Source organism: Dromaius novaehollandiae, chromosome 1 (assembly GCF_036370855.1).
Source record: "Dromaius novaehollandiae isolate bDroNov1 chromosome 1, bDroNov1.hap1, whole genome shotgun sequence".
Lineage (NCBI taxonomy): Eukaryota > Metazoa > Chordata > Aves > Casuariiformes > Dromaiidae > Dromaius > Dromaius novaehollandiae.
This window is the reverse complement of record NC_088098.1, coordinates 84,705,557-84,731,215: the sequence shown is the minus strand read 5'-3', so window position 1 is coordinate 84,731,215 and position 25,659 is coordinate 84,705,557. Positions and strand designations below refer to the sequence as shown.

The 25,659-nt window shown below is 38.9% G+C and overlaps 1 protein-coding gene across 1 annotated transcript in view; it reads left to right on the top strand.

The window, feature by feature from the left end:
- The window catches only part of CRACR2A (calcium release activated channel regulator 2A), a 57,620-nt gene extending 37,181 nt beyond the window's left edge, over positions 1-20,439 (top strand). Inside the window, 10 exon segments of the mRNA XM_064518398.1 lie at positions 1,361-1,432; positions 2,740-2,785; positions 3,532-3,623; positions 6,096-6,225; positions 6,227-6,395; positions 8,886-8,967; positions 10,398-10,512; positions 12,277-12,378; positions 17,520-17,596; positions 18,509-20,439. Of these exon segments, the coding sequence (XP_064374468.1) occupies positions 1,361-1,432; positions 2,740-2,785; positions 3,532-3,623; positions 6,096-6,225; positions 6,227-6,395; positions 8,886-8,967; positions 10,398-10,512; positions 12,277-12,378; positions 17,520-17,596; positions 18,509-18,599 (976 nt within the window). The 3' untranslated portion in view covers positions 18,600-20,439.
- The last annotated feature ends 5,220 nt before the right edge of the window (positions 20,440-25,659 follow it).

Here is a 25,659-nt window from a genome sequence, read left to right as displayed (position 1 = left end):
ACAATTTATATTTTGAGGAATACAAATGTCTTTTAGGTGACTGGTCAGTCTACTTGTCTTGTTCTGGCCTTCTAAAAAGACAAAAAGCACAGCGCCATGAAGATGTAATTTGCAGTTGTATTTGCTGAAGTCTATCTAATGGAAGACATTTTCAAAAGAGCTTAGGGTTATATAAAAGCGTATTGCTGCCAGTAGAGAGCAGTTGGATGCCAAACTGTGCTGAGTATCTTGATGGATCAACTAATTTCAGCAGCGAACTACATAACGTCAGAGCTATGTCTATTTAGCAAGTTTCAGTATAGATCACAATATTGGATCAAATGTTATATTCATTTTCTGCTAAGCTTTGTGCAAAATTCTAGTTAGTTATTACTAATTTAATCTTTCTCGAGGGTGTAAATAATGAAATTTGTTGATAAATGTTTGTTAAAGATCTGGCACTATGTTTTGAACACTATATTTAGGTTTACCTGTTTGACTTGTAGTTCGGAAGTAGAGAGCAGAAATATTCCTCTTTAGGGTGGTTTGTTTCCTTTTTGAAGGCCTCTCTTTTCAGATCCAGACTAAAGACTGTGAGATGATCTGGTTTTAAAGCTACAGAGGAAATCTGCCCAGAATTGACTGAAATGACTGAATAATGCTACTGCATTTACAAAACACTTTGGATGCAATAGTGTTTTATGGAATTAGAGCTCAGCCCTATTCAGCTGCACCTGCAGTGTTGCTTTAAACATCTATATCAGTCTGGTAAAACCTGAGCTGCTGAAGCAGGTATAATGTTCAGACTGTGCACAGGAAGTACTTCAGGCTCCACTGAAAGGCAGAAAACATTTAGGGCCAGGCACTAAGTTCGATTAAGTCAAAGCAAATGGTGTAAATCTAATGTAAAGATCTGAGACTGTGGGTCCAGTGTTTAAGCTTGCACAACTGTTTAGGATAGGAACTGAAAAGAACTTGTATGGAATGTACCGTGGATCATACGGTCCCAAACTAATTTTGTGTAAAGCGTCACGTGATCCTCAGTGGCCGTGAGTAAGGAGAACTTCAGTTGTACATCTTCTCTGCCTTGAATGCAAGTCCCAGTACCATCTTAAGCTCTCTGAATGAAGAAATTCTAATCCCTCTAATTCTTAAAAAAAGAACTTCTACACCTTCCTCTGCTAAGTCAAACTGCTCTGGTCCCATGGGCTTTCTGCTGAATAAGCTTCTTTATAAATTAATGGCCATTCATGTGGAATAAAGGCTACAGGATTAGAGAAGGTGAGGTCGCAAATTTGGGTACTCCCAGGAGGACACATTTTAGCAATGTTGTTACCATGGTTAGTACAGTTTTTTTTCTCTTTATTTCCTGCTGTTACAGGGAGGTGTACAGGGTGACAGAAACCTTACAGAGGGAGAAATCAGGACTTCTGAAGCAGCTGGATTTCTTAAGGTAATGTGCACCTTACTTTCAACTTTTTACATCATTCTAAAGCTGTACGTTAATAGATTAAATGATGCTGGGATGATGATACAAAACCTAGCAAAAAGAGTATCTTAATACGAAAGGCAGTATGTCCTTATGTCATCTGCATCTTCACAGCCCAATCCTTGCATATGGTAGAAGGCAGTAAAGGTGATAGAGATGCTTTGTTTTGGTGTTGTGGATAGCTTCTGTTTCCAGAGGCCAAGTGTAAAACAACTGTGAGCTGTTCAAAGCAGGCTTAATGGCAGAAGCCTGGCCACAGGATCATTGAAGCTTGCTGAAAGGCTCTATTGTTTCTGAAGTAATGGAAGCACAGTCAAAATGAAGACTCTGCCAATGAGTTTATCTGTAAAATTAGCTGGCCAGCTGATTTTCTCTACAATATTTTGGGACAGATAGAACTTAAAATTTGGCGCTCTTGGTAATTGTAACTCTTTCTAATGTGCAACAATGTTAGTTTTGTTTGTTTGTAGTAAGTTTGCTATAGATTATACTTGCCCTTAGGCCTTCAATTTAGTGCATTTACTTCAGGTGGTCTCATTAAAAAGTTACCTAGAAACTGCCATGCTGAAGTTTGAGGATAGGTTCATACTTTGCACTGTATTTCCCAAATGGGTCTGCATAGGCCACTTCATGTGGTGTAATCTCCCCTGCTGCTGGTAAGGGGGACACAGCTAGAAACAGCTGACAGCAGCGGTTGTTTCAGATCTGCAGATGTGATCAGAGCTGGCTGATTGCCTGGAGTGTCCATTTCTTTTTGTTTCCACCTCTTCTGCTTAATGAATGGAAGCTGGATGCTTCCTAGAGAGACTTTTCCATGATAGCCAGAGCTGTAGCCCTCAGAGGGACATAAATGGTCTTCACAGATGTCACCAGATGGATGGAGAGGGTGTTCCTTACACCCTCTCCCCATAAGGATGAAGAATCTTCTGTGAAAAGCTTTAAACCTTCTAATTTAGAGTAAATGAAGGCAAGTTGACCAGAATTGGTTTCTCTGTGTTGAGGCATTTGTTTTGATAAACTGCAGGCTGATGGCTAGATGCCAGCTGGTTTTGATCAGTGTAGCCCCACTGGAATTTTGCCTCAGATAGGAAACTGGCTGTGTGAGGCTGTAAATAAAGCATGATCAAGGATGTATATATGCCAAATTAAAATGCATCTATGTTGCCTTCTCCATTGTAAATTGTCTAGTCTGTCTCCTGATGTTGAGTAGAAAAGATAGCCCATTTTAAATTCCTGGTGCCACTGTTTGTTTTATTTTTCTCTCTTCGTAGGGAGAGGAACAAACATCTCAGAGATGAACGTGACGTATTTTTACTGGTAAATAGCCATCATTTCCATTCCCAGTATTGAGCAAACACTGATCAGAACATCCTCAAAAGATGGGGCTTAAAATATTTTAGGAGCTACATTTTTAGAATTATAAAGTTGGCACTATCTTAAGGGAGATGAACCTTAATAATAACCATAATAAGAAGCTAAGGATGCAATCATGCGGGGGTGAGATAATCCAAAAAAAAAGAAAGTCAATTGTGTTAATCCGTTCAGTCAAAAGTAACTACTCTTCTGAAACATTTATATACCAGTACAACATCTGAGTACCTGAATCAGTATTTTGGAAAACTTCTAACCTATTGGTATTGGCTAAGAAGAGATCCTGTTAACATTTTGTCCAGCACCAGAGAATGGGCTCCAAAGAAGTTCCAGTAGTACCATGGCTTAAGGAGACTAAGGCCACTTAGTTGACACTTTTTGTCCTCCTATTGCTACAAGAAGATGCTAGTGTAAATCACCACAGATCTTTTGATTTCTTTTCATAACATTATGCTGATTTATGCTGTTTATGGTGGTCCACTTAGCTCACAAAGATTAATTCTTGCAGGATCTGGAGATTTTGTGTTCTGACTGTCCATCAGTGAGGATTTTGAAGCATTTATGCTTCTTAGGATTTTTTCTACAATGTTTTCTGTCATAGTCATTGCATTATTTCAGCATTTGCAGTAAAGGCAATTATCCATAATGAACAACAGGAGTAAATTAGTGAGAAGAATTCTCTATTTCTGCAGAAGTGCAAAAAAGGTGTTCCAAAAGCCAGCTGGAAGCAAAGATCAGGGTCTGTCATTGGAAAATACATAGAGGGCAAGGTATTGCCTAACAGGTAAGAGCTTATTTTTTCCAAGTGTTCTGTATTTGAGTACTATAAGGCTTATACAAAGATGTAGAATGCTTTCTTTCACTGTGATTTCTTTTTGATATCACTAAGCCTTGGGACTTTTCAAAGCATTTATTTCTAAAGTGTCTGTCACTGTAAGATTAATGTGGTCTTTAAGAACTTTGGAAATAAAGGGCCATAGTTTCACATAAAACAAGTGTTCTCTCTGCAAAGGCAAAAGACTTCACCAGCTGTGTGTGAATATGTTCTGGAAGGCACAAAAGTTTGTCCATTACCTAATGTTGAGGTGGTACAGTGATCTTAGTAACTCCTCCTGAAAGAGCATGCCTCCTCAGCCCTCATTGCAGAAGACAGCAGTCCAGCAGTAAAGTGTGAGAATGTGGGACTGGCAAGATATAGAGGATTTAATTCTCAGCTGTGTGATTGTAAAATTGAAAAGCAGAAACAAGATGGAGATATCAGTGAAATATTAATGTTTCCTTTGAGGTGAGCAGAGCTGGAAAGAAGACTATGGCAGCACTTGGAAACAGAGGCCAAGACAATATCCCTGCAGACACAGGAGCATGAAATTTAAGGAGGACAAAGTTTCAGAGACAGAATTTAATAAAGTTTAATACAGAGGAGTGATTGGCAAAAGCAGTCACGACACAAAATCATAGAAAGAGTTAGGTGGGAAAGGCCTGTGGAGGTCTGTAATCCAACCTCATGCTCAAAGCAGGGCTGACTGCAAAACGTAATCAAGCTGCTCAGGGCCTTGTTCAGTTGATTTCTGAACATCTGGATGGAGATCGCACAGGCTCTTTGTGCACCTGTTCCAATGCTGCACCACTGTCTTGGGGAATTTGTATCTAGTCAGAATTTCTCTTACTGCAACTTGCATCTGCAGCCAATGTGTGCATCTGATAAGAATCTGGATCTGTCTTCCTTACATTATCCCTGCTGTTGAATCCCTACTTAGCCATTTTTTCTCCACACTCAGCAAACCCAGCTCCCTCCTACCTGCACTACTGAAGTGTGAATGATCACTGGGGACAAGCTATTTCCTATCAGCTAGTCCATTTCTTCAGTTATTGTTCCACTGCAATATGTGCCACTGCAAAACCACTGCAAAAATTGTGCCAAGTTGATGTTTGTATGTGAACTTGTTTTATTCCCAGAGGTCACAGCATAATGATCACTGTTGGAAATTGGCTAATAAGCTGGGAATGTTTTTCTGCAGAACTGAAAATGTGCTTTATATAGATGTATGTGTATTAATAGCAGCTTATAGTTGCAGTAGATTTGGGGTTTTTAACTATAAGTGAACAATAGAGGTGAGGACTGTCTGTATAGTTATAACAAGGGGCCAGTCCATAAAAGAGATGTGCGCATATTTGGGCCCTCAAAACTTACAGTAATGAATGGTTTTCTTTCATATTAAGGAAGACAGCAGCTCTAGTTGCTTTTTTATTTTTTTTACTTTCCTCAGGAGTAGCTCTGTAGCTTTTGTTCTTTCCTGTAATGCTTCAGTGTGTTCGTACAAAACATTTGCAAGGCCAGATTTCCATGTCATGTTGAAAGAACTGTGAGGCAGAGAGTCCAGTTCTGATGCCTTCTCGAAGTCAACAGTCTCAGGGATTCCGTGCCTCAAATGCCTGGCAGAGGTCCTTTCCATTCCTTCCTTCTCCTTCCCTCCTGTCCTGTCTCTCCCCACAAATAAAGGAGCATCCAGGTTTTGCTCCCCCTTCTGTAGCATTAAGAACATAACTCATCTCACACTTCCTCCCACCTTTAACACACTAGAACAACAGGTCAGCTGGGGCACCCCTGCAAACTAGCTGGTGCTGCAGTGTTCTTCCTGAAGCAAGCCATTCTACATAAAAAGAGAAGGGATTTAGGAGTAATGGAGTAATAAATATACTTAATAGAGTATATAAATATTCTCTCCAGCCTCTATTTAGCTTAGTGTGCAGTAAACAGGACATGGATAGGCAGAACAAATTGTTCTTCCCCCTGCTTGAAGAACTAAATGGCAGGAAGTTGGTTGAATGTTAGCAGCCTCATTAACTGGGTTTAATGTTCTCTTTGTGTCTCTCTCCTCCCCTTCTCTCCCTGTCTGTGATTTTAAACAAACATGAATGTGGTGTACCACAGAAACTCTTGGCACCACAGTAGTAGAGATAGGAGAGAGGAGAACCTGATAATAGATGGTATGAGCCAGTGTTACGACTTTGCTTCTGTTATCTGGGTGAAGATGTGCTGTTTCTACTGTGTCATTGGTACAGGATGGAAACCACTAAACAGAGCTGTGCAAAGCTTATAGTTTTGATTTCCAGGGATGAAAATAAACTGTTTTGATTAGGTTCCTGCCTTCTCAATGCAGTTTCAATGTTCATATTCAACATACCTCCAGATCTCAGTGAGCCCAAATTACTCAACTTCAAATGATCTGCAGTGATGCATGGGAATCATCTGAAACCCTGAGTTATTTCAAGAAACAGAATTCTGCTTTATAAGTAATGGAGAACATGATGGGATAAAATCCTTTGTTTTTCCCACCTCAGCCTTCAAAACAAGGCAAATTGGAAAGGCAACAGAATTTAGAGTGAGAGCAGTTGGAGACTAATGTTTACTCTTATTTGAAGGAGGAGAGAATAAACTCTGTCCCAGACCACTTGTTCAAGATTATTTTTGTTGGCAATTCAAGTGTTGGAAAGACTTCATTCTTAAGGCGATTCTGTGAAGATCGTTTTTTCCCAGGCACACCTGCTACTGTGGGTAAGTTTAAGAAACATTACAAACATTATTATTGCTCCAACAGTACTTAGCAGCTTCTACTGATATTAGGCCTGTGTTGTAAAATGCAAATGCACAGATGTTGTAAAATCCTCCATCCAAAAGGGGAGTAGGACATGCAACTCTGCTAAATTGGGAAGCAGATTATTGACAGAGAGGGTTCAGGTTAGTCTCTGTAGCAAAATCCTGTCATCATTGAAGTCAATCAGAAAATCCTATTGATATCATTGAAGTAGAATTTCCTTGTAGATCTCTTTGTTCTGAAACTTATATCCTGTTCAGTAGACTGCATTGTACTATACCATCCCACCTCCACCCCTCCAAGGAATCTGATTTTGTTTTAAAGTAGGAAGTAGCATATCTCAATTATGTTTAAAGATTTAGCATTATAAGAAGCAAGAAAGAAATATGTTAGACCAGTGTTCTCAAAGACTAGCACTTACATTGTACTTGCATTGCCTGAAGTTGTAAGCCAAGCTTTCAGAAGTCAGACTCATAATTAAGGTTCAAAAAATAACCAGATGATTGCAAGGCAGCTGAATTACTGTAAATGACCACATTAATGATATTTAGTTTGTATATAGACCTTATTTATTCTGTAGCAGATATGAAATAAAACTTGATCACAATAAAAGGTGTTTAAATTAGTGGATTCATCTTGCATTTGTGACAAGCTAAGAGCACTCAAGTGACCAGTTGCTGTAGCTACCCTGACATACGGAGTAGATTGAGACACCTCAGTTTAAGATGCATTAAATGTCTAAGCTCATGTTAGAGTCAGTGTAGATCCAAGGGGGGTTTGCTTGCCTTAACATAGGGATTTAGCCTCTATTTAGCACTACTGGGAATTTCAGCTGGCCCACAGCTGCTGCTTTGGAAGAGTGTAGGTCTCCTGGGTGTCCAGCTAGATTGAAACAAACATACTGAATACTCTAGGGCATTTTCAGATAGTAGAAGGGGCGTGTGAGGAAGCAGTTGAATCCCCCTCCCCCTCCCCATCAATCTAGTTAGAGGAGCCAAGAGAGCAATTCATATGACCAGGTACCTTGATGTCTACTTCACTGTGAGCTTAATAATTTCCTGGACTACTAGTTCTTCATTGACTAGATCTGCACTCTAATGGGAGCCTAAGACACCAAAAGCCTACATTTAAGTGTCTTCATCTGGTGCTATATCCAGTCCATGTTAACTTGTTAAATGGTGGTAGGGTTCCCACGGCTCTGAGCTCTTATAAAGTGTGGGAAATTGCCTGGAGCTTCCAGAGGAAAAGCATAGGAATGAGTCTGACCTTTTGATCATTTAGCTGCCATCCAATAATGTTGCAAATGTAATGACAAGAAAGTGTTTGTCATAGCTTCAAGTCAGTCTTCACATCTATGGGTTTTACAAGTTGTATGGCTGGCAAGACAGACGGCTCCAAAGTGATATGAACAATCTGGAGAATAGAATATTCCTCAGATTTTTATGGAATAGCTCAAATTCCTTCCCTTGAGATACAAATAGTGAATATATATCCTCCATCCAGATTTCTTGATTACCCATTGAAAGAATTCAGGCTTGGATTCTTCCACGTTAATGCCAGTGGTAAATCCCTTTGATGTGGCAGAAGGCCTCAAAGAAATGGTAGAGGACCTCCTGAGGTCCATTCCAACCTGAATTATTCTCTGATTCTGTGATTCTGTGATACAGTACAGTATGGTACAATAGACAGCAGGTTGACATTAGGAGGAAGCAGCGACTGATTAATGTTCAAGAGTCATGATTGTTACAAATATCCAGAAGATTCTTATATCATCCCTGATGGGGAGAATTGGGAGATAATTCATTTAAAAACTTTGATAAATTAATCTTTGTCTCACTTCCATTTAGCCACATAAAAGTTAAGGGACTAACCTAACTATAGTCTGCTCATCTCCTATATGCTGTAGCAGGGAAGAGGTTCTCCAGCTATTCAGCCTTTCCATCTCCAGCATGCATGTTAGGTTCTACTGGCCCCTTAGTGTGATGCCTTGTTTTTTTCCACTGACTGTAGAAAGCCTACATGGCTGGTTCAGACAAAATGCTGAATTTTCAGACAGCTAAAGTTATACAGCACAAATTTCAGACTAAATGGTTTAGACTGCTATGGACTATCAGAAGGACTATTGATTGAATCATGTACCCAGATTTGAAAACTTACTAATCTTACAACTTTTTCAAAATTCGGTTACTCTGTTACCATTCAGTATTTTATTACTGAAGATCTTTTGGCAAGTAAAAAGGTCCTACTGTCTTATAGTTAGAGACTATATAGAGAGAGTAACAGAAATTTATGTCTCTCTCTTTTAGAGACATAATTTTTGTCTCTGCTACAAAATGTAGTATCTATGCGAAATTGTTACTTTACTGGAATTGTTGCCATTTGCTGGATTGGGTTTTCAAAGATCTAACTGAGCATATAAAGAGACAACCTACCTTGTACTTCTGTTATAGGTGTGGATTACAGTGTGAAAACAGTCACAGTAGATAATAGCCAGGTAGCCCTGCAACTCTGGGACACTGCTGGCCAGGAACGGTGAGAAAAACATTCTAAGGTTTTATATGCTTGAAATATCTGTTTAAAGATTAGCAAGCAGGGTCCTAATCCTGCTTCTCAGGAGAGGAACAAATATAGGAATATTCTTAACAGAGCCAATGAAATCACAATATAGAACCTTCCATGGCATCTATAACATGTGCTGATTTGGTGCTGAGTATTCACTAAAATGCTGCTAGTTTGTTAAAGAGATTCTTACTAAAGCTCTTAGAAGTTTAGTACTACACAACTTCTTCAGGAGGAAGACTGATTTAAAAATTCACCTAGAATTATTTCTGTAATTATTTCTATAGCAGAAAATGCCTTCAGACTTAAAATTGAGCTTTTTCACCAAAACGATTCATTTCTAGTTCAATCTTTCCAAGTTTTCATTAGTTTATAGTGTTGATTTCCCTTCTCCATTTCCTTGTGTATTGTGCAGTTTTCTATTACTAAAAGCAAGGATGATGATGATTTGGGTTTTGTATAGGAAACGTGAAAAAAAACCACAAAAATCCCCAGAAATCTTGTTATCTTTAGACAGAGCTCTTTGTGAGGAAGAAATTTCTGCTGTGATTTCCAAGCTTAAAATGAAGGAGGAGCGGAGAAGTTGAGATATGCAACTGATTATTGGGACTAACCCAAAAGCAATTACACAAGGCAGAGGGAACTTTTCCAAACACTTTCCTTCCAAAAATATTTTTTTGCAAAGAATTTATTTGCTGTTGCAGTCATTGATAGTAAGAGTGTCATTCTTGAGCCTTCTGCTGAATGTAAAAAGGGGGCTCATGATTCAGGAAGAACAGGATGGCTCTCCACAATTCATAATATGCCTCTACTTTCAAACAAGATCTGCAGTGAAGATCAGTATCACAGCTTCTCCATCCTCTAGTTTATAGAATTATGGAATTAATATATAAGCAAAATAAATATGGATTTAACCCTCACAAAGAGTAGAATGTTGGAAGAAACTGCATGGCAACATTCTTCGTTCTTTTTTTCTATCTGTATTTTACTGGCTTGCTATGTAATTTGAAGAGGCAAATTAAGCTCTGTTATTTTTTGGATTACTATTAAAACAGTGCAGTATTATTCACCTACATTGGACATTAAGATGTGTAGATGGTAAGCTCTACAAAGCAGTTTTCTAATAGTCGTATGGATAGCCCATGGATTTAGAGTGTAAGCAGTTTAAGTGGTGGCCATGTTTTGGGCCCTGATTTAGGAAGATGTATATTAATACCAGCCCATATAGCTGTGGCCTACACTGAGCTGAGAGAGGGATAAATGCATAGGATGCCTGTTTCTGACTCTTGAGGGCAGCCAATGGGATCTAGGTCCTGTTAGCTCCTGTCTAGCAGATAGGAATTACGTTGTCACATTACTGCTTCTCTTAGAGAAGAGAGCTATAAACAGATTCTTACTTGCAGGTACCGCAGTATTACCAAGCAGTTTTTCAGAAAAGCTGATGGTGTCATTGTGATGTATGATATAACAGCAAAAGACACATTCACAGCTGTCAAGCAGTGGCTCATGAGCATTGAGGTAACATTACATAGTTTTAAATCTAAACTGCTGTGTCAGTAGTCTCTACTTTTTTCCAGACAGGGAATGTTAGCTTGGGCAAAGCAGAGAAGGCAGCATGTTTCTTGTGGTAGCAATTACATTTTTATTTGTGATTTTGATCTGCATAGTTACCAGTAAAGCCATTTTTAGAAGCTTAGTGTCCATGAAAATAATCACAGTTCTAGGGTTTTAAGGAGTAAATATCTCCAATGGCTACTGCTTACTGGATCAGTTCCCTTGCACCTGACTTTCCTCCTACTGGACATAAAATGGGGGAGAGGGAGAGAGGGGAAAGCCCAGTATGGAGTCCTCTGATTTCTCATGAAGGTTATCTAGCTGAGGACTCCCATTGTTTCACTACTAACACTGGGAGATGCTTTGATTCAGTGATACTATTGGTAAGTAAGTTTTACAACCAAATATGTAGCTCACGGGAAACTGACTATACTGAAGACAAGCTGTAAGCCTGTAGTATCCACATTCTGTGCTGTAAAACTGGTTCATGGTAGAGAATTCAGTTTCCTGGGTAACTGATAGGAGAGATCATCCTTTTAACACTTAAAAAAAAAAAAAAAAAAAAAAAAAAAAAAAAAAACATAGTCCATACCCCAGAGTGGGTTCTGTTACTTAGAAATTCTCTTTTTTCTCTTGGTACATCTTTGTGGTTCATAGACAACATATTGAGAAACTAGGCAGCTGAATTTGCTTGTCGCCACAGGAAAACATAAAAATAAATGAAACTGAGGCTGCTGCCATTAAAGACTGAGTTGCTAGAGAGAACAAAGTATGATGCTTTCTATGTGCTCACTGTTGCTGAATATTGCTACTGGAAAAGTAGAGGATAAATTGGTCTGTCAGGATTATTTAGCTGTATTTTGTTGGGCCTGTGTTCTAGTGTAAAACACTGTTTTCTGTAACGGCCACTAGGTGCTTTTGCAGGTTGAAATCAGGACTCAGTCATTCAACTCTTTCCTAATGGGCACAGCTTTCCTCCTCTGAGTAGTTCCATCGAAGTGAAAGTACTATGATGCCTATGTAATAATGGGCCCTTATTAAATATAAGATTGTAACAAATCAGCAGTTGTTACAATTCAGTATGATAAAATTGAGAGGAGAATTCAAAGTTTTGATGAAGAAAAATCAAATGCTGTAATCAAAACCTTAATGTTTTTTTCAAGCTGGAATGGTTCACTCATTTTTATGGACTGATTCCATTTACTGCTTTGACATTCAGCCCACTTTATGGATGTATTCTTTGTGATGTTTTAGTTAGTAACAGTTCTAACCATGTTTAGAATGAGTTTATATTTGTGCCTATTATGTGTATTTTTTCTCTCCACCTATCTTATGTAATTTATTTGGCATAATTGTACCCAGATGTCATTATTATTCTCCTGTCTATGTAATTAGAAAAGCAGTGGCTGTATATGAACAGTGTCAGAGCCTGTGTAGCATCATAGTTTTCTCTCTCTCTCTTTTTAAAATGAAGCCTGAATGTCTACTGTGCTGGCCCATTAATCAAAAATTCTGAGCACTTTAGTGCCATGTCTAGCAGAATCTGTCTTCTTGATGTCTTTAGTCAAACTTCAATGCCTGATATGTTCCTAAGAAAAGTGGCACTTACCTGGCTCGTATGTGGTGTCTTAAATTTCATGTTGCACTGTGACGTTTGTTTGTTTATCCTCTTGATCTGTAATTTTTTAAAGAAAATGTCTCAGCTGATACTTATTTTTTGATTTGCAGGAGGCAACTGGGGAGAATATACCTGTGCTTTTGTTGGGTAATAAAACTGATAATGAAAAGGAACGAGAGGTCCCCAATGGAATGGGAGAGCATTTAGCTATGGTACAGTATTCAGAAGGGAACTCCTTGTAAAACTTGAAGGTGAAGGCTGTTGAATTGAGTCTAAATGTGTCTAAATTCATAGAAAAACAGATTATTTTTAATCAGACAAGTATTTTTAAAGGTGAGGAACCCTGCCATACTCATCAGTCTAGTTCTCAGTGATGTAAATGCTGATATTAAGTAGATATAAAATCATCTAGATAAAAAAAAAAAAGGTGAGTGGTGCCAAAGATATTTAGCATTCATTCTTATTCTCTCTCTCTTTTTCTCTCACTTGCTCTCTTTTTCTCTTCCTTTTTCCCTTCTTTCTCTCTCATTTCTCTTTTTATCTCTCTTTTTTTCCCCCTCTCTTTCCTCTTTGGATTGATTCTTAAGAGTGAGATAATTTGGGGACCTTTTCTCCCTCCCACCTCCTTTAAGACCACAGTAGGCCATCTGTTACTTCCAAGGATAGTAGGAGTAGAAAGCGTGTTTATTTTTAGCATCTTTTCATCAAGCAGAGAGACAAAGTAAGTAGAGTTAGCAGTCTACATCTGCCAGAGCACTGAGCATATACATGGGCCATAATTTAAGCATCAAAGGACTGCAAATAGCAAAGATACTTGTTTACATTCCTGTATACCATGCCCATTAATTTTTTTTTATTTTGAGTCTCTCTATATAATGCATATAATGCGAACACCAGTGCCTCCAGAATATTCATTTATTTAGAAATAAGTCATCCCAGTGTTTATGAGAAATGAACTGAGGTAGGTGGGAGTATAGCTGAATTAAACCATGTGCTGGATTTCTCATACGTACTTGTTTGTCATTTGAAAATGGATTTACTGCTCTTCCTGTAACTAGAAGGTATGCTACAATGAATAGAAGATAAGTAAAAGGAATAGAAAGTAACTAGAAGGAATATTTAAAAAATCTGAAATGCAGTTGAACTGTTCTTAGTTTATAAGAAAGATTACTGCCGGACATATCTGTATAAATGAAAGATTAGGGACAAAACTCTTTTTTTTAATCCCATTTTGAGTATTCACACAGTCTTGTACAAGCATACCCCCACATTCAGGTTTGTGACCATTATTTTGTTTTTATAAGAGAGCAGTATTGGCCTTGAACTTCATCCCTCAAAAGTTCTTCCTTTAGGAAATCTGTTTGGTTTTCTTGTAAGCATTGAAATGCAGGTGAATTTCAGGCCCTGGAGGCTTCTAGCTAGGTGGGACTAGGACATGTAACACTGCATTCTTCTTTGAAAAAGCAAGTGACTCATAAACTATAAATGGACAGAGTGGGTGTCTTATGTGTCATTTAGCTCTATTCAAAAATTGCACTAGGAAAACAAAGATTAATCATTCTGCATGATATGCAGAACTCACACCCCACCAGGCCATTAATTCTAACATGATATCCAAGAAAACAGAATCTTTTACATAAGTAAAACAAAACAGTGTCAAATGGAAAGTGGTAATGATCAAATGAATGGACCTGAATGACTCATTTGAATGAATGATTGTGCTCAGTGGAGCTAAGGGAAGGAATGACTGGTGACAATTGCCTAGTTGAAAAGCAGCACAGATATAATTAAATTATAACAGTTTGCTTGTTGAGGTTATAATAACCATTTATTTTAATGAAATATTAATTCTTGTTAAATTGCAGTTTCCTATGAAACTACATAACAATGTCTCTATAAGCAAATGCAGCTGAGTTGCTTATTTTATGAATAATCTCACAAATTATTCATAAGTGGCCCAAAATACACTTGACTAGATGCTGAGCTGATATAAGTCTGCATAGCCACACTATGCAAAAAGGACCCTGAACCTGTTTGTACAGACAAAGAATCAGGTCAGCCAGTCAACCCAGAAGTCCAATAGTTTTTGTAGACTATTTCAAGTATATTAGGTCACACAGGATGGGATTGCCTAAACTAGTTTTTTTCTATAGTTAGCAGAGGAATGTGTTCTTTCAGAGGGCATTTCAGCCCAGCTGTCGTAGCTCTTGCTTTGCTTCAGTCTCAAATCAAATGAGTCAGTGTACTGTAAGATTTAGGAAGAAATGCAGGGGCTCCCATTGTTAAGGCACACATCACAAAGCTTGTTTGGCATGGCAGGCAGCACAGTTCTTTATTAAAATGAAACATAGCAGCCTGAAGGGAGTCCTGTCAATTCCTCACCGTTTGAGAAGAGTGGTAGTTGCAGTGTGATACTCCAGGAAAAGGGGAATAGGATGAGGATGGTGATTCTGGAAGGCATCAGAGGGAAGAAGAAGATCCTGATGAAGCTGGTCTGTAGTTGGATGAATGTAAGAATAAACATCATGATGGTAGTGAGAATTTTGCAGTATTGACTTTGCAGGGAGAAACAGCAATGACAAAGGATGTTCACATCCAATACAAGAGTGACCTGATAGAAAGCATCTGAAACTCTATTGCTAATAAATAGTTAAGTTATGGAGATATAGAGAGAGAAAAAAAGAGAAAAGACCAGTTCATTTGACTTTTCTAATGGAGGAGCCTACAAGAAAAATCTCCATTTCATAAATTTCTCTTTAGCTTAAGCCACTGATGAAGAGGCAGTTCAGATGAGCACAACAATACAGAGAATATTCAGAGCGTAATGTGGAGAGTGCAGGAACATCCTATGTCCTGCCTGAGTGGGTTAGCATAACGAGTGCCAATCATTCAAATAAAATGGCTTATGATAAAGGCACTGCACTGTCATTCAGGCAGCATGGTTTTATTTTGGCCCAGCACAGACTTCCTGAATGATCGTCTATGGGTCAATAAATCCTTCTGTATCTCTGTTCCCCAGCTATGAAACAAGATAACAATGCTTCCTTTGTCTGCCTTGTCTGTGCAGACTGCGTAAGCTTCATGGGATGTACCACTGTAGCACGGATAATGCAAATGAGGGAGATACACTGCTCAGTGTGATGCTACATGGCTACACTCACAGGACATAGGTTGCCCAGCTCCCATTAGTCATCAGTGCTGCATTCATTTTCCTCCCTGCTCTTTAATTGCCTTCTGATTTGTATATAGCTTTTTAAAATGAAGTATTTGCCACTAGTCTCCCAGGTTCAACAGCTAATTCCCTGGATAGATATGGATTTCCTGAGTGATTAGTTAAATGTGTCCTGCCTTCTGCTACTTTAGGTTCTTGTTGTGCACACTAATGTTTCTTCTCCAATTCAAAGAAATGACACCCTGAATTTCCAGACTGGGTCCTCCTCCAGAGAAGGAGCTCTTTGCCAGACTGACAGAAATAAGTAATTAATATCAATTGAGTTTAAATTGTTACCTCTTACAACACATTTGCCCTGCTACTTGGCATTTGTTGAAAAATCCATTCTGATTCATGCCAGCATCAGTGGTGTCATCACTGCAAGTTTTCAAATAATGAAATTCTGTCATATGTGGGGAAGAAAGACGTAGGCCCAGTATCACTCTCTGTTTGACTGACTCAGAGTAGTCAGATACTGACCACAGTAGGTTTTCTTTTAGGGTTCTGATCACCTGAGCAGAACAAGGAAGTGGGGAGCATAAATTTAGTTTCAAACTTCTGTTTGTGTGGATAGTAAAAAATTTGAGCAGGTCAACTTTTATCTTAAATCTTTTCTAAAGATAGCAAGACAATTGTAGGCTTACATTGTTGTAAAAAAATCATACAAAGCACTGATGTTTTAAAAAAATGATCGGTAAAGTACCCATCAAAAGCTAGCATTCCCTGATTTCTCCCCTTCTTTCCTGTTTTGTACTTATCTGGCCACCCGAAGACTACTACAAATGGTTAAATCCTGGTGTTCATGAAAACAAATAGAATAAATCACTGACAGCACATTCAAAATTGACATTTGACAATACTGGAATATTTTTAGAGCTGCTAAAATAAGCTACCATATTTGCGGAACTGTTATTTTCAACACTTTTTTTTCGTCTTTGAAATTTCATGAAGATGATGAAAAAATTCAAAAAAGTTTGCAATTTTGGAAGTGTGGTATATTTCTAAAAAACTGAACTGAAATATGCAATCATTTTAATGGGAACCTTAGGAAATCTGAATTTTAAATGTCTTTTGGAGGGTAGTTAAATAAGTACAGATGCAGTAACCACACTTAATAGCAAACAAATTAAAATATGCAGACATATGTGATTAAGTTACTGACTTATTTCCTTGAATTTTAACTTAATGTTATAAATAGCAAGAAGACATGTAGGAAAGTGGAAAGTGAATAGATGGTGGAACTGTGGATGAGTAAAAGGGCATGTAATAGTACCATGGAGGCAGTGTGAGCTCCAATAAAGTATTTTTTGAAACTGGTCAGGTGTCTGTTTTGGAGAGGACATGCTCCTTTTGTCATTCCCACTCAAACTCCTATTGACACCACTGTTGCCAGGTTAGCTTTTTGTGCAGGTGATCTCTTGCATCTGTTGTGCTAGGACTTCATCGTTTCTACTGCTGTGCATGTCTCCAAGGCAGAATCCTTTATCCATCATAATTAATTGCAAAGTTCCCAGGGGCTACAAAACCAAGGGTGCAGGCTGGTTGGGGGGTGGAAGATGCAGAAAAATGTCACAAGGACAAAAAATGAAATAGAATTGATTTGTTGTTATTTTTGCTGAAAATTTTAACTTTCCATTTGGCTGCTGTGGAAAGCATTGGCTTCAGACTGTTGAATACAAAGCATTTCTGCTGAAGCTTTCCAAGATTAAAAAAAAAAAAAAGAAAGAAAAAAGTCACAGGAATTTTTTTCACATGCTCTGACAAGCACTCAGTGATGTACTAATTGCCTCATTATCACAAGGAAAGTTCACAAAACTTCAGCACCTTGCAAGACATGTTTGCATTTGAGCCTTTGAGAGATCAATTTTTCACAGAAGAAAGCCACTGTACAGAACAAATATCTGCTGAGAAATGCATATGGTTGCTGTTTTGGGGGTACACTTGTTCTTCTTTTATTTTATTACTCTTTACTGTTAACTGCAGAATGTAATCCCAATTTTTCCTATAGCCGGTTGGACAAAATGACCTATTTCTGCTTCCTTTTCTTCATTTATATGTTTCAGTATATCTGTGTTGCTTTTTTTCAAAAAAAGTGAGAAGTTGTGCAGAACTGATTGAAACAGTCTTTCTGTTTGATCCTAGGATTACAATTTAATTTTCTATGAATGCAGTGCATGTTCTGGGCACAATATCAAAAAGTCCATGCTTCACTTAGCTAGGTAAGAAGAAAACAAAGTCTGCAAGCTGTAAATGTACCTGACTTTTTTCTGTGATTGATGATAGAATGATTTCTGTTTGCTAAATTAGTTTTATAGGAACTTAAGATGATAATTTTTTTGTTCCTTTTAAATTGGTCTATAGCCTGGTCCTGTTGCTCCAACTGAGCAGTCCCTCTGGTCCACACAGAGTCTCGTATAAGTCAGTGATACTCTACATGGACAGAGAATGACCTGAACTGATGCTAGGAAAGCTGTGTGTGGAGGGCTTGGTATGCTCTGATTGTTCTTGCAGGAAGGTTTTGAGAAATATACTCGGAAGTGGATGCTGCTGACTCCTTGCAGTAGAGCATTGGATGTGCTTCTTTCTTTTCTTTGCTCGTGACAGCTCAAATTCAGCTGTCTGCCTTGGGTCTGGGAGAGAGGGGAAGGAGGTTTTTCAAAACTATATGAAGATAAAGGATAAAAATATCAATAAATCTGTCTCCCCTGAACTCCTTACGCTGGTGAAAACACTAGTAATGAAAGGGCAGATCTTTAATATTGTTACTGCAGTTGGTGAAATTTGGGGAATGTGTCAGAGAATTGACAAATGTCAAAGTACCCAGATGTGGGGGGGTTTTGCTCAAGCCTCAGAAATAACAAATGAAAGTCACTGTTTTGATTCTCTGAAATATAGAATAAATGCTAATAATCAGCACCAACAACATTTTTCCAACCGAATGAAAAAAGTATGTTTTGTGATGGAGTCACCATTATTTTGCTTTGCTTTTGCTTGTTTATTAGATCACAAAATTCTGTCATTTTCTGTTAATCTCTGGACTATTTTATGTGTGTGGAGGAGATGTTTTTGTTTTGATCTCTTATGGGTATTATTGACTTTTTCTCTAATTACTTTCTGTTTCTTTCCCTCAGGATTTTAAAGGAACACGAAGTTAAAGTGAAGGAGAAAACCATTCAACTTCAACCTGATACAAATAAAAAGTCTTGCTGTACTAGGCCATAAAAGGATGTGGTGTGTTTAGAAAAAAGTTGTACATTTATACCACGCTGCAGTACATCATCAGATTTTTCTTATCCCTCAAGTATCACTTTTGCTGTGTTCTGAATATAGGTGTAAGTAAATCTTAAAATTTTTGTATACTCTGATCTTCACTTTTGCAAAGATTGTCTTTAGTTAGTTGACAGTGTATTTGGGGCAGTGACGGTCTTTTTTATTCTGTTTGACACCTAGCATCACTGAGTCCTGCTTTGTGATCAGGCTCATAGAAGCTGCTGCAGTATTAGTAAGAAGAAATAACTTTTATAGGAAGAAAACCACTGAGAATGTGAAATAAATTCTCACTGGCTTGGATGACTTATGTTCTGAATACTTCTTTGACTTCAGTGCTGGATCAGATTCTTTACATCCTGATTTTGTGCTGACCTTTGCTAGAGTTTTTTTTAATTCAAATTGGCAGGTGATTGGTTGTTTAAAAGTAACACACCAACAACTGCTGAGTATAAGAATATGTTTTAAAATTTAGTATGAAATATACATGAAAAAGGGATTGAAGAACTCTGAAGATTCTCATAAGTAGCATTAACTGATTCACACTGCACATCGGTCCTTGATGAAAAACCCTGCCTTGCATTTGGATGTGCAGGATCAGGTATGTCAGGCAGGTTGGTGAGGTACCATAGAGTCTTGCCTAAGCTATCACCAAAAAACCTGGTATGTTTCCATAGTGTGAGGTAGTGCAATGCAGAGATCTCAGCTTAGTTTCCAGAAACAGTAGTCAAGGTAGTGCACTGCTATACTCTGGCTAGTTAGCATGTCACTCAGAGAAAATCAGCCTGGGCTTTTCATGATATTTGACATGGCTGTATTGCTTTGGATTTCAGAGCTTGCTCAGATACTTCTGCTTGTCAGTGGTTTACTTTGCACTCTGCATGTTCTCCCTTTGAGGTCCCAGAGCAACCTGAGGACAACTTGAACATTCAAGTTAGTTCACTTTCATTAGTACTGGTGTGGCCCTAGATAGGAAGCGTGTTTTGCTGGCACAGATGGCTGTAGTACAAAACATTTTATAGCTGACCGAGCAGCTAGTGATCTCCAAAAGTCTGTCACAGAAGGTTTCATGCTAGATGTTGCTGAGGCAGAATTTCAGAAATAGAAGCTCCTCTTCTGAGGAAGATTTTGAGAAACATTCCAGCATTTGAGGAGTATAAAGCACAAATCTCACCAAAATCCAATGGTATATTGCTTATTTTTGCAATATTAAGAACAAGTTCCTTTTCATGCACCTAACTATGTTACTGATTTTTCAAAAGCATCTGCTGTGCAGCATTTTCCTTTGGTTTAAGTGTATGCTAGCACTGGGATACAATGCTTGAGAAATCAAACCCTTTTGATAAGAGACTTGCTTTAGAAAATCCTGTCCCACTCTCCATCATAAGAAACCTACATCTCATAATTACTTTTGGAAACCTTTGTAGAATAAATGAAATTGAGCAACTTGATAGTGGTTTATACAGCGAGCATATGGTCAACAATCATCCCTGTTGGCATTTGTCTTTTCTGCATCCAGCCATTGTGGCAAGCATTCAGGAATGATTATGCATGATGGTGAGCTTGTTGGAAAAATGGAATGTGTGCTGTAGTTTTATTTCATTAAAATATCAGAAGGAAAACACTGTAGATGTTTTATATAAAAATGTTACAGATACATTATATTTTCAAACCATTTTCTAAATGTTTCTGAAAATTTACATTTAGTAATGAATCAATTTGAAACTAAAGAGACTGAAGTTAGACACAAGTTCATTAAGTAATTCTCTTAATTTATTTTGGAATAAAAACTTCCACAGTAATTCAGTGCGCTCTTGGAATTTCTGTCTGATCAAAGGTATTTATCTAGTGCCAAAGAACAGGAGTTTGCAGACCTTCCCCTACAGTAATTCCTGTTCCCTGCCAGCACTCAAATGTCCTTCTCCTCCTGATGTGCTGGGATCTAGCTGTGACCTCTTTCCCTATCAAGTGGAAAAACCAGGATTTCCTTCCTATTAAGCAATGAAGGATGGACCAAGTAGCCCAGGATGACCTAATGCATTTTTTTTTGTTTTCTACTAATTTCTGAGAGTCTGCCCAAGCAAATGAAAAACTCTCCCCTTGCTTTCAGTGAATTACTTAACCCCCCAAAACAAACAAAAAAAAGAACATTCATTTCTGAATAGGAGTAGGCTTTCTGTTGGCTACCTAGGGTTGCTTCTTGAAGTCCATTACTGTATGTGGAGCGAAAGTCACCATACATTGGTTGTACCTGAACTAATGCAAACCACTGATTTAAACAGCAAGACAAACAACTCTTTATCCCAATTTCAGTCAGCGAAGAATTGTCATAAATTTAAATATTGGCTCTGGTAATTGACTGCAAATGTTCTGCTCCCCTGAAGTAGTGTGTTTTATACGCCATTAATACCTAGAACTTAATTCCAACCTTACTACCACTGACTTTAGCCCCATACAACTCCAAATTCAGGTCCTTAATTTTTTACTCCCTGAAGTTCATGGTGATTTTGGAGGATATCAGAATTTACTGGTGAGGTGAATTTTCTCATGTGACCCTTTTTCTACAGTATCACTTTTATCTGAACATCTTTTAGTGTACCCAGAGACCCTGCTAGCAAGATATACACAACTTGAGAGTAGACAATGTTAAGGATTAGCTGAATCCTTTGGATTTCAAAACCCCAGGGATGTCTCTTTCCTGGTCCACTATAGCCAAATCTGCTGCAGTCTAAGACCCATGAGATTTCTCCCATTTCAATCTGATAAATGTGACTACTGCTGTTCATTTTTTCCTGGTCCAGCCAAAAGTGAGGCTGAGAACATTTTCCAAAGATGCAGATACACACACTACGCTAACGTAGTCAGCCACACAGATTAATACAGAGAGCAGTGCTTTTGTTGCCAGCCCCCAACAGCACTTGTGTAAACATGAACACAGAGAGCTCAATCCTGTACTTCCTTTCCAGCTGATCAGGATTGAAGTTCACTGGTGAAAACATATACAGGCATCCTTACTCACTAGATTTGCAAGCACACCACATTAATGGATCCCTTGAACATTGCCACAGGTTTTAACTCTACCTCATATCCATGCCTAGACCCTGGGCCTCTTACCAGTTGTTGGCTCAGACTTTAGGTTTTTCCAGATGTGGGTCTCCTACTCAGCAGCTAGTCCAGCATCAAGTTCACTAGCAAATTATACATAGCTACACGATTGAAGTTCACTAGTAAACCACACCCATACACAGCTCCTATAACTTGCAGTACCCTCTCCCTCTCTCTCTCTCTCTCTCTCTCTCTCTCTCTTGCTGTCCCTCTCTCCCCAGGATCATGCAGGAAATAGTTGGAATTTAATAAGAAGCTAGGATACTCTGCCGTTACCAGGTTCAGGGCTGAGTCAGATAAGCATTCTGACCAGCAGCTTGCTTGCACGACTGGCCCCTTTTATCCCACCTTCTTTAGATTTTTCCATGCTTGTTCTTCCCTCACCCCTCCCTTTCTCTAACTCCATTGCCTCCCAATAAACAACTTTTCCCTAGTTACTTTTTGCTTGTTAGTCTCAGTTTTGCTACATCACTACCCACATTTGATATTTCTGATACCATTTCCTAGATCGTCTCAGCTTTATCTTGTATTACTGATATGGTTACCTAGGTGCTGCTGGCCTTGCAAGATTCCACTCCTCAATACTCCCCTCCAATTATCTGTGAAGTTCAGCCATCTCACACATAACTCCCACTTAACCACATGGGAAATCCAGGTATCCCTCACAGTGGTATCTGCAACTTTTGTCAGTCTCTCACTCTTTAATTGTTGCATTCAGTAATTTCTGGTGCCATGTGCACTGGTTTCTCATGGTCTGCTTGGTTAGGTAAACTGTAGGCATCTGTCTGCACACCTTAACAGACAATAATTATTTATACATTAATGCTCATAGAAGATAGGTATGACTACCATGCTACTAGGTTCTGCTTAAGACCAGTGTCTACTGGCCAGGTGGTCATCAGCCAGCTGCAAAGCCTCCAGTGTTCCTTTGAATTAACTGTTCCTCCATCTTGCTGGATTGCTGCCTTCTGACTGTTCACCAAGATTTCATACCTTCTCTCAATATTTTTCTCAAATCCATCAGAAAGCTATTACTAACTCAATAGCTATGTAGTTTTATTTTTCCTTTCCTTCTCTTGCATTGGCTGTAGATTGCTCACAGCTCAAAAAAGAAAAAAGCTATTCAGCTAAGCTAAGGTCATGCACCATGAAACCCAGAGCTCATGAATAGCTGAACTCTCCTCCTTTGGGTTACACTGAGTTATTCTGGAGATGCAGGTAAGGTCTTTGTACTGGAACTGAAATGAATCAAAAGCTAGTAAGAAGGGGAATGCAGAACCACAGGTGTCTTGTGCTCTTTACACTTACTCCTGCTATGCTCTAAGAGCACAGAAACGTCTTCATTTAGAAGCCACTGAAATGCTGATACAGAAATCTTTGAGTATAAGTGTCTGCAATGCTACAGAACATTTTAGCTAAAGAAAGTTGTTTTCTTCTGTTAGTGACTTGACATACATGATTTAACACTTTAACAAAGTGCATTTTTCAAATGCATACAAAGTCTCGTATGGACCTTGATCAAAAATCAAGATAGATAACTTTGGTTTAGACCTAAAGTCTGCAAGGGTTGGAGGTGGTTCAAACTTCTCAGCTGCTGTGCTGTGCTGAAAACCAGTGTTTAGCTTTTGCAGTGATCAGCGTCTCCTTCCTGTACCTTCTCTGCAACATACTCCTGTTGAGCACAGCAATCATGGCAAGGCTTTTCCCACTCCCAGAAGAACCAGAGTTCAGAGTGGCTTTCTCCCTGGAAATGACTGATTTTCACAGGCTGAACAGGAAGGGAGTGGGAAGGCCGGTAGACCTCTGATACATTCAAATAGCATGTTATGCAGACTTGAGTATTACAGGTGGCTGCTGCGGTTTGCCTGCTCAGGCATATCCGTCTATGACATACTGTGTTGTGTCCTTGGTTTCTACATTTTACCTTCCCAGTCATGTGTGATTTGAATTCTTTTTCTGAGTTTACAGAGTACAGGTCTTTTGCAAAACTTTGTCACTCTGGTCTCAGATCTTTTGCCACAGACTCTAGCTTAATCTTCTTTTATTGTCTTCTAAATGATCACTTTAAATGCTGGGCATTATCTACTCTGGAAAATCGCAGTCCACCTGCTACATCACGGCTTCAATGCCCCTGAAGTGGTAAAAAGCATAACAAAAATCTTTCTTTGCCAACCCAGATCCTGGCATAGCACATCAAGTCTATGAATAGGCAGTATGAATGTTGCTGTACCCATATAGCTGTGAAGTAGTTAATAAAGCTCGGATGATATCTATTTCAAGGGAGGAGGTTACAGGGTTGATTGGAGGCCCGCCTTCCCTGCTAGTCTTTACTCCTGTGTTTTGCCTTGTACTGGCTCTAGCATTTATTAAAGCACTGCCATTAGGCCAGGTCATACACCAGTTTAAATTAATACCTTTGCAGAAACTCAGGAACAAAGAAAAAAATAGGGGGAGTTTTCTGCTGCATTAGTGAGCCGAACTAGCACAGTAGTCTGACAAATACCAGAGCTAGCGGGATGGCACAGGTGGGAACACACAGCTAAGATAACGGTTGTGGTAAAAGAAGAAGCCTAGAGGCATGGACAGGCCATTTTCAGTAAGAGGAAGCTGTTTAATTGGCTCATCTGTCTTCTGATTTCATCTTCAGATACAACTAAATGGAGCTATGAACTAATATATCCTGCTTCTCAGGAGATTTTTGGGCCACTGAGCTCAATATTGCTGCAGCCAAAGACCAGTTTTGGTACCTCTGCCAAGGACTGAAAAGCCTCAAAACTACCACTTGTAGTAGCTTAGAGGTAGAGCACACAAAGCTGCAAAGCTCAGTGCAGTTCCCATGTGAGTGTGAGTACACTGCTCTGATTCTGCATGGCTTTGCTTCTAGTCTTTACAGATGCACATGACTGCAGTAGGTGCAAACGAGTTTTGGTCAAGGTCTTTTGAATCCAAGCTATTAATGTTCATCAGTTGTCATAGCAACCCTGTATCTTATGCATATGTATTGTGATGCAAGACATAAATCATTAATGCAGCTTCTCAGTGACAGGACTTCTTTATGCATTATGTTAATAGAGAAACCGATCTGCATTAAATCACATCTGCTAGCAGAGAAAGAGAGGTCAGTGATACCGAGTTAAACTTTTCATGTGTATGCTATAGGCACTGTAATGTCACCTTCCACATTGGTGAAGTGCATCGGTTCCATTAAAGGCCCCAGAGGGAGGCAAAACAAGGGATTACTAAACTCAGATAGGAAGGATGAAGCTCTTTCTTTTGTCATATCCACACCTCATGTAGGATTTGCTGTAGGGAGGTCAAGTGCTGCTCACATCAAAACAAATGGAGAACAAATACCGCAGATTTATTAGTGCTTATTGTTTGTTCCCCATTGACACAATAATTAGGGCCGTGTAGAACAGATGCTACAATGACTTTTTGTCATTGCTGTAGAGACAATGTAGCTGTGTAGATGCAATTATTAGTAACTGTAATCAAGCAAGACATGGTCTGTCAGGAAAGGAAATGTGTTTTATCAGATCAGCTGATAACCTATGAAATCTCCATCCTTGAAAGTTTTCATGATGGGGCTACACAAAGTGACACCATGACCTGAGGTAGTTTTGGGGAAAGTTCTGCTTGGAGTGGTAAATTGGACTAGAGACTTCCAAGGGTCCCTTCCAGTCAACATTTCTGTGACTGTGACTGACCAATAAACCCCTACAATGGAAGAAGGCTCAGGGGAAATGGACAAGGGTGATGTGCCCATGAAGCTCAGGGAAGAATGTAGGGTGTGACTGACCACAGCTGTTGCACAGAAAGCTGACTTTATCTCAACACAAAAGGTACCAGAGGGTTTCCTTTGTTTTAGACAAACTGCTATGTCAGTTGAGTGAATCAACTGGTGCTGTAA